The 9,400-nt window shown below is 39.7% G+C and overlaps 1 protein-coding gene across 1 annotated transcript in view; it reads left to right on the top strand.

The window, feature by feature from the left end:
* UBAP2 (ubiquitin associated protein 2) overlaps positions 1-9,400 on the top strand; it is a gene marked incomplete at its 3' end in the record, with an annotated part of 52,109 nt that overhangs the window by 3,522 nt on the left and 39,187 nt on the right. Inside the window, exons 2-5 of the mRNA XM_009078767.1 lie at positions 1,017-1,094; positions 2,727-2,837; positions 6,817-6,970; positions 8,650-8,727. Coding sequence (XP_009077015.1) covers positions 1,017-1,094; positions 2,727-2,837; positions 6,817-6,970; positions 8,650-8,727 — 421 coding nt within the window. The remainder of the gene's footprint in view (positions 1-1,016; positions 1,095-2,726; positions 2,838-6,816; positions 6,971-8,649; positions 8,728-9,400) is intronic.

Genomic DNA, 9,400 nt, shown 5'->3' on the forward strand with positions numbered 1-9,400 from the left:
TGATTGATAGTTATATGCCTGTCCTGCACTGTGTAAGAAAGAGCCTGTTGGACAATAAAGATGGAGCTTGCTGTATCACCCACACGGAGTCGGCCACTTACTTCCCCGCGCAGAACTTTCCCGTTCCCAACGCTGGCTCTCTTCAGTATCAGCCTTCTGTAGCATGAGATGCTAACGGCTTTTGTTTGAGCAGAAATCAAATGAGGTCCAGGATCATGCAGCTTACACTTACCTTTGGTGTTTTCACAGGAGTGCAGTGCAAGTAAGCTGCAAATGCCACAGTCTGGAGAGTGTCCTGTGCAATGTGACATCTGTGTTGCTTCTCTCTGGGGCAGCCGTTGTCTGTTCAGTTTTATGGCACTTGACTGCATCCATCCATTTTACTCTTTTCAGTTTTTGCAGAAGTTGCCAGCATGGATTTGTGGTCCAGAAATGTTACAGAAGCACCAGATACTTCATCAATAACAACTTAGTTTAGCAGTTTTCAGAGTCCAATATTTGCTTATCAATGAAATAAGTGCAGCTGTTCGTGGGCAAAATCTTGAGGCATGACTCAGTGTCTTTAAGTGCTCATAAAAGTACAGAGTCAGGTTGTTGTTAGGAGAGTCGTGGAAGGTGATGTGAGCAGGAATTGTCAGAGATGTGGTTAATTTAGAAATAACATTGCCAATTTGTTGTGATAAAACCCTTTAAGTCTGGAGTGGCAGATACTAAGAATTAAAAGCATTAATACTGAAATGTAGTCTTCTGCAGTATATTCTCTATAATTATATGGTTGTTTCGTCAATGTGGTGACCTTTAACTGTGTTTCAAGCAGATTAGAATGTGTTGAGATTTCTACTGTCCCAGATAACTTTTTAAGCTATAAAATGGATATCAAGATGATATTACTCCCTTCCCCATAGCATCTCTGTTCTTTTTGAGAATCTGGAGGAAAAAACCAACATGACACTAGGATATACTTAAAAAAATATAGTTAGCTTTTGTGTGCTTTATTGAATGTTCTCTTTTCTCAGGCAACAGCGGAACAGATTCGCCTTGCTCAGATGATCTACGATAAGAATGACGCAGATTTTGAAGATAAAGTGAAACAAGTATGTTTCTTATGGTACAGAATTGTTTTGCCCTGCAATAAGGTGCTCTAAGCCTGGCTTACATTTTGGAGCTAGAGCATCTATTTCTGATTTAGATGAAACCTTTTTCAGAAGGATGTAAGTTTAACTAGTGAAAGATGTTCTTATTGCACTGTAAAGTCTGTTTACAAGAAATTGTGTGGTAATATACCTCTGACTATATAGTTACATCAGTGTATTTTCCTTTTTTAGACAAGCCTTTAAGCCAAAACTCATTTGTGCTGATGTCTTCTCGATACTGTGTGTCTCTAGTATGGTTCTGATGCTTAATGATTGTCATAATAAAGAGTACATTCAGCTTGTCCACATGTACATGTACATGAGAAAATTGTCACCTGTATAAATGGAGTTTGCTAGTGTCTTGGGTGTTTTTCAGGAAAAGTAAAAATCTAATCATAGCTTAAAGGTGGATCAAGGTGTTAATTTAAAAAATAAATAATCTGACCTCATAGATCTGTGCATGCATTAAAATTATAGAATTATACCATGTTAATAAATCTCCCATCATTTTCTCTACCACGCTGAGTTCTGTGTGTTGGATGCTCAAGCTTCCATTGCCCAGGTATAGCTGAGACCATTAATTGAAGCGGTGCTGACAATCTGAGTCCCTGTTCTGCTGTGGGTATTGGTGATTTTGTCCTAGGAAACACATCACAACTCACAAAGAATATGGGAGCACGCCCACAAGAAGTATTAGTTTAAATGCATTAGTGCGACAGAGGAGCAGATTTATTGAATCCTTTTCCTTTGTAAAACCATCTCTGAAGCATTTTTAAGTGCTTTTTGTTGTTCTTACAAACTGGTTGTGTTGCTGTGCCTAAAATGAAGTCTTATACTTCATGAAGCCAAAGGACCCTCATGAATAGTGCTTGTAGCTGTGCTGGTGGGAAGGAGAAGAATTAAGTTCTGCACAGGAGATCTCCGATGTTTTACATCCTGCCTATGTATTTCTAGCACACGCAGGTTTTGTTCTTCGAGTGAAGTTGCTGGATGGCCCATGACAGACTGATTATTTCTGTCCCAGACTCCTCAAGTTATGCCCCACAGATCCATGGAGCATTATTCAGATATGGGTCTCCTTAGTCAACAATCACTTATGATGCCTTTTATGTGACCTTATGCTGAAATGGGTCGAGGGAGCTAATCTGGCTGAAGAATAACCTATTTCGTAGTCTAGATGTTTTTCCAGATGGGTGCGTTCTCTGCAACGTCTTACCTTATGCCTGTTCTCACAGTGGGATAAAGAGGCACATGTTTGGTGGGGAGGGAGAGAGGAGGATACTGGAACTATGCTGGTTATTTACGTTTTTACCCTCATATGCTGCTCTGTCTGCATTGACAATATTTGCTGGAAGCATACAGGAAAAAAGAAAAGGTGTGAAAGTGCTTTGATGATTACTGATTAACTTGTGCTTCCTCCTGTCTCTCTTTTGAATCCCAAGCAGATCTGTAAAATGCACTTTCCTTTATTCAGGATTTTAGTTTACTCTGACATTGTAGCTGTGTACTACCTTAGAATCTGTGGTGGTACTAACTCTTATTTTTTCCTTATGATAATGTTGGTATTTTAACATGTCTGACTTTCACTGCCAGCTTATGGAAGTGACGGGGAAAAACCAGGATGAGTGCATAGTGGCACTACATGATTGTAATGGGGATGTGAACAGAGCAATCAACATACTGCTGGAAGGAAGTTCAGATACGGTAAGGTTTTACTTCCTTGTTAAACCTCTCCTATTTGCTGTGGTTTTGACTTCTCAGAGCTGATCGGGAAGCTTGTGTTTCGGAAACTTTGGATTTCCATGTCTCCATTCAGATTCTTTTCAAGGAAACGAAGGCTGGAGCAGCTTCTGTACTGCATGCATACCCTGGAGTAGGCTGAATCTGGAAAATGTTGTGGGTGTTCAGCTGGTCTCTTGCAGCATCCTCTGCTTTGATTTGCATGCAGCAGATTTTTTAACTGAGGAGCAGAACTCACTGTTGCCTCAGACACAGGCCTGTTCCTTGCTGAGATTTTTGTAGCTATTGTGTAGCACCTCTGAAGCCCTGAGGCCTGTTTGTCACGAAGGTCAGCCTTTATAAACTTAAAGGGCAAGGAGATGCTTTAAGTCGTGCAGCTTCTGTAGGTGTGCGTTGTCGATGTTGAAGTTGGAGGAGATTTTCACATCTGAAAGTTGCACTCACAATGCTGCTAATGGTGGAAGAGGATGCAGCAAGTAGTTCCTTCTTTTACTGTGTTGCTCATTTGCATGACTTAATTTAAAAATAGAAAGAGGAGTCTAAACAATTTGTATATAGCAACAAATAATGTAGCTTAGGATGTTGCATGGAGCAACTTTTCATCCCAAGAGATAACCAGGAAAATATATCTTACTGCAGTTGAAGTTTTTGCTGGAGGGACTTCTTACAGTTTGTCCAAGACAGTAAACTAGATTCTGTCTCATCTAAATTGGGAAAGAAACCTGGACTTCCTTTCTTGATGCTGAACATTCAGTATTTCCTGTGGTTTGTCAGGATGTGTACTCTGGTTTATTGTTAATAAGGAAACTTGCTCCTCTCCCGCCCTAAATCTAGGACACACCATTCTGATTGTGGGGACTTCCTTCTCTATCCCCTTTTCCTAGATCAGAGGTGAGGTCTTCTAAAACACAGAAGTATATAATACTGAGCTAGCAGGCAAATTGGTAGTAGAAAAGAGCATGTTCCTGTGATGAAATCTGTCTGGGTAATGCGCCAGTTTTGCGCTCTCTTGGACTTCTGATATTTGCTGTATTTTAGTTGAAAGTAGTTTTCTGGTTCATAGAGAATGTGAAATGCTTTCATACTTTAGCAAGTTGTTGTAAATGATCATGTCTTTGAAAAAACTTTCTGAATTCATTTATCAGCTAGAAGAGAAATTGATATGTTCTGCTCTTTTAACAAGTCCCCCTGAACCCACTACTCTCTGTGGACAAAGTGCAACTTAGAAACAAATAGAGAACTTAAAGGGCTCAAGGAGGAAGGAGTATTTACTGAAGGATGTGAAGAAATTTATTCTTTATGGAAGTTTGTGGGCCTCCAAATGGAAGGGTTTGTTTTAATGCTATTATATTTGAGAACAGTTTAACCATGGATTTCATGTAAAGTTGTAAGCTGAGGTATTACTGGTTCTGAATGCAGATTCCTAAATCTCTTTTTCTAGTTTAACTGTGCTTTGATGCACTAGAAGTTGTTTTAAGCCTCATTTCGAAGATGTCTATCCAACTGGAGGAATCAGAAGAGCAAGGAGTGATCACTGGAATGTCTGTTTATAATTTATTTGGTAGTCAGCCAGTTTTGCCTATGTCTCTCTTTTTTTTTTTCGGCTTGGTTTTAATGCTGTGATCTTTAAGGTTTTATGCTGTGTAACAGCCTATATGAAGACTTACAGTTTGCAGCAGTTGTGACAGTCTGGCTTTGGCTAGATAAGAGTCTTGTGGATGAGAGTAGAGAAGGATATGTTCCTTTGCCCAAGACTTGTATTCTTTAACTTCCTACAGACATAAGATCCATTTTATGCCCATGTTCTACTTGCTAAACCTTGGAAGAGAGCAAAGGAGACCTTTCAGATTATTATTCTTTCCATCTGAGAACAGGGCAGCAAGAAGACTTCTGTTACATATTTTCTATGGTCAGGCCCACAACTGTCATATAGATTGCCTCAGGCATCGTCAATGAAATGGTAGTCAGTTACCTCCCTTATGTAATGAGACAGCTTTGATAGTCTGTGATGGATGCCCATGCCCAGAGCTAGCACTATCCTGTATATTAAAGGACATGCCTGACTTCTGAAGGCTTTCCTTAAAATTGTATTGTGAGAAAGCATGGATCTGATGCTTTCATAGTTGTCTTTTTACTGATCCTTCCCAGGTCAAGTAAAACCTCCTCAGGAGAGGCTGCATCCTCTTCATCTTTGCACCCTTATCCAGTTTTGGTTATTTCCTAAAATGATCGAAGATGTTTTGGCACCATGCCCATCAGTGAAATGGTAGTGCATTCTGAACTGTATAGACTTGGCTCTCCACTTGTCAGTGCAGGTTTTTTCCTCCAGCGAGGTCCCCAAAGCTCTAGGAGTCTTTCAGTGTGTAATGCAGTTACTCTGGCTATGTCAGGGGAAGCCACATGGTTGTTACTGGAGGAAACAGTTTTCTGATTCACAGATAATTTGGTGGTGCTCAAACGTAGTTTTGTACTTCTGATTGTTGTTGCCTGTGCGTCACCCAAGGTGGTGCGTGGCAGTGTAGCCTTCTGCAGTGCAGATGCAATTGAAGTGTAATTTCAGCCTTCTTTTTCATCTATACCATGCTAAAAACCGAGAGAGTAGCTATTCTCTTGGTCCTTATTCTCTAAGAGAGACTCTGCAACATTGGGTTTGTACTTGCAAACCGCTTTGTTACCTGCTTTCTTCATAGCATTGGTCTCCTAAGTTCTAGGCAGCTTGGACTAACTGGTCATGTTCTGCCATGAGAGGGTTGCTGAGTTGCTGTTGTCAGAATTGAGAGGAGAGAAGACAGGACCTAAAATTACTGATAGACAACCTTTTGATGCAGATGCCTGTCAGAGGTCATGTATGACTTCAGTGCTTCACAACTGATGGCACCTTATTTGCATATGCAAATGCATAAATACCTTACCTGGGCTGTAAGCTCCTAGAGATAGGGACATACATGTAAACCTATCTGCTGTCTTAATGGCTTGCAAATAATACGTTCTTCCTTGCTTTACAGCTATGGCTCAGTAGCCTAACCATGCAATTGCATAATATATGAGTTGCTGAGCTATTCTTGGCAAGTGTTGTAGTCATTTTATTTGCGACTCCTACAGATATTCCAATGGAGTCAATATGATCCTTGAATTTATTTTAAAGGTAGAGTTTCATATTAAAACAGAAGCCTAATGTTTGGACCTCTTTCCATTGTGTGGTTTAGACACAGGTTTTCCTGTATTTTGCTATGTTTGATATGTGGCTGTTAAGAGTAGATGGTTTGACTTATCGTGCCCCCAGCTTTTCCAGGTTGTTTTTCTGCCTTTTTTTTTGTGGTTTTTTTGTTTTGTGGTTTGTTTTTTTTTTTTTGGTTTGTTTTTTTTTTTTTTTTTTTTTTTTTTTGTTGGTTTGTTTGTTTGCTTGTTTGTGGGTGGTTTTTTTTTTGGGTTTTTTTGGTGCTTAAAGTCTAGTATGTCTGGATAGCATTTTTCTTTTTTTCTGTTTTGTTGTGGGCTTTTCTTTTCTCTTAGGCCACATACTTGTTCTCATCAATCTTTTGTTATTTCCTTGGGAGAAAAAGATAGATCTATACATGCTCCTTTGCAGGATTTATGGATGTAGTTTAGATGGAAACTGTTACTTGCTTTGTGGATGTTCTTCATTACAGTCGTATCCAGGCTTCCTTCAACTAGTAAATGTCCATTATAGTTAGAAATACTGGGGATTCTCACATTACCTTTCAGAGTTTAACTTCTAAAATATGTTTCTTTCTCATCCCTTAGCAAAAATACAGCCTGCGTTTTCATTTATATCAGTGTTGTTTGCAGAGTATTACATATGTGACATTATGCAAATACCTGGGTTTTTTCCATGACCTGGTGGGGTGTGAAGTGGAAGTGTGTGTTGAGAGCTGTCTCTTCCTTTTTGACTTTTGTGTTTAATTCTCTTCTACCCAAATAGACTTCTTGGGAGACTGTAGGGGGAAAGAAGAAAAGCCTTGGAAAGGAAGGTTCAGAAAACAGAGAGAACAGAGAGAAACGAGGGGACAGAGAAGTGAGTCGTGGACGGGGAACTTCCAACAGACGGGGAAGAGGAGGCAGCCGTGGCCGAGAGTGTACGTATAGGGGTTAATTTGAAAACACTTTTCTTGCAATTCGAACTGAGTTAAGTGTGTGTGCTTAATGGAGGCAAGTCCATCTGTCTGTAGTTGAGTGTTGAAAGGATCATAACTTGTTTGTGCGACAGGTATGCTTGATCTGTCTGTGTGACTTGGTTTTGGAATGGTCTATACTTGCTCAGAGGCACTCAATTTAAGTCTCTGTTTTTATTTGATTAATTGATCTTGTACAAATTGGCTGTTCTTCACGTAAGTTTTAAAATTGACTCTTTTGTAAAACTGCTTAAAGCAAGTATATTGCTGCACGGATGATACACTTTTTTGTTTCTTCTAATGAAAATATGATCCAGCTTTGACTCCATCTCGTTTTATGAGTGGGAGAACCTGAAGATCTTCTCATAAGGGGAATGAAAACACTGGGAGGATTATTAATCTCTGGCATATATTTCCCCATATAGATCAGTCACAGTTGGATTTCTACACCAGAGAAAATTTGTTGTTAATTGAAGCATTTAAACCTTTGCTACAGTTTTACAAAAGCAAACTGATGTTTCAAAGTTAGATAGAGTCACGTTAGACCACCACTCTATACATGTTGCTTTTATCTCTATGAGTTTTGTTAACATTCAGAGCTATGTACATGCCTGTGTGGGCTGTACACTGATGAGAAAAGAAATCAGAATGAGTACAGTATGTTTAGCTCTCCACTTGAAAGCAGGAGAAATAGAATATTAGCCAACTCATCTAATTCATAATTGGAATTTATTCAAATATTGTGCCAGTGTAGAAGTTGTGAATCCTTGTAGGACAGAATAATGTCAAGGTGAGAAAAAATATTACTAAAGCTTCTCGCTATGCTTAGAAAAGTTGAAATTAGACCCAAGAATGAAAGTGAGGGGAAAAATTTTTATCAGGCAGATACTGCTTGTCTCTTTCTGTTAACTGGAATTAAAGATGTTTTAGATGGTTACCAGATCTCGGTATTTTCTTCCCAACTTTATGTCCAAGCATTGGTGGTTTTGTTGCTGCCTTTAGGAGAAGCTGTACAGTACAAAATCTCAGCAGTGTTTTATGTGGCCAGGCTTTTTTTTTTTCCTGCCCCTTCAAGGAGCCAGCTATATTTTAGAGTACCTCCTCAGCAGTCTTCCACAAAATAGTTAGTTGCAGTGCTTTTCTAATCCCTCACCTTCACTCAGTTGTTATCCCACTGCTTTAAATACAGAGGAGAAGTCTTTTAAGTTTCCCTGGTTGTACAGGGATGTGGTATGGGCAGACAGGAGAAGAGCTGGTGTTCTTGGTTGTCCCTTATTCTTTCACTGTTGTCAACTAGTGCATTATCAAGGAAACCTAGTATGAGGCAGCTGTATTTCCTGCCCCATTAAAGAGGTGAGGCCATAATTAATTAAATAGCATAGGCTGTAAAAGCACAGCATTTATAGATGTGTGTCCTCTGAGGGACATGTCCTTCTTATTAGATGTTTTGCTTCCTAACTGTCCAGTACCGAGTAAACATAACTTGCTTGAAGCTTGGCTCCCAAAGAAGAGGGTTTACTGAGATCTGTCAACCAGCCCACTTGGAAATCCTTTCTTTTGTTTGGAGCTCAGGTTAAGCTGATGGCTATATTGTCTCATGTACAAGTCTATAAAACAACTCTTAAGCTGTCCTCTCTCCACAGTTAGAGCTGAAGAGAATGGAGTGGACAACAATCAAGGAGACAGGCCTTCAGACCGTGGGAAACGTGTCCGTGGGAGAGGTGAGATCTCAGTGGTGGTGTGGGACTGACACTGATTTTATGTATTGGAATGGAACTCTCTCATACCTTTCTTTAAGCATTTCTTAAGCATTTGTTGGTTATCCTCTGATTGTGTAAGCACTTTAGCCGCCTTCAATTTAGGTACATTCTCCTCCCTTACCCCTTATCATTTGCTGGTCTCGGAACAACTTAAAAAAATTGACACAGACAATTTTTATGGTAATTTCTTGTGTGTTAAGGCAGTGTGCTTTGGCTATGGAGAGCTGTTTTCCAGAAGGAATACTGCGGAGTCTTAGGTACAACTCCACTCCTATCCTGTAGAAAAGATGAGATAATGGATTGGATGTGGAATCAAGCAATGTGTAGTTGGTTTGGATTTTCACTGGTTGGGGTGGAAAGAGGCTTGTTTTTCCTTAGAGCAGGAGGCATGAAACAAGCAACCCAGGTGTGGTGCAGATTGTGCATGGAAGTGGGTGTTAAAGGACTTACATTGAGAAAACATACAGCAGAGCTAATGTACTTAGTAAGTAATGTCTGAGTGGAGAAAAATTCTGCAATCAAAGGAGTCCTTTCTCTTCAGAATATGTGGTAACAAGGCATTCAGGGATAGGCACATCCAAGTTCATTGTCTCCAGAACTTTGTCTTGAAGGAGTGGAAGAATGCAAAGAAATA

The sequence above is a fragment of the Acanthisitta chloris genome, unplaced genomic scaffold, assembly GCF_000695815.1.
Source record: "Acanthisitta chloris isolate BGI_N310 unplaced genomic scaffold, ASM69581v1 scaffold6037, whole genome shotgun sequence".
Lineage (NCBI taxonomy): Eukaryota > Metazoa > Chordata > Aves > Passeriformes > Acanthisittidae > Acanthisitta > Acanthisitta chloris.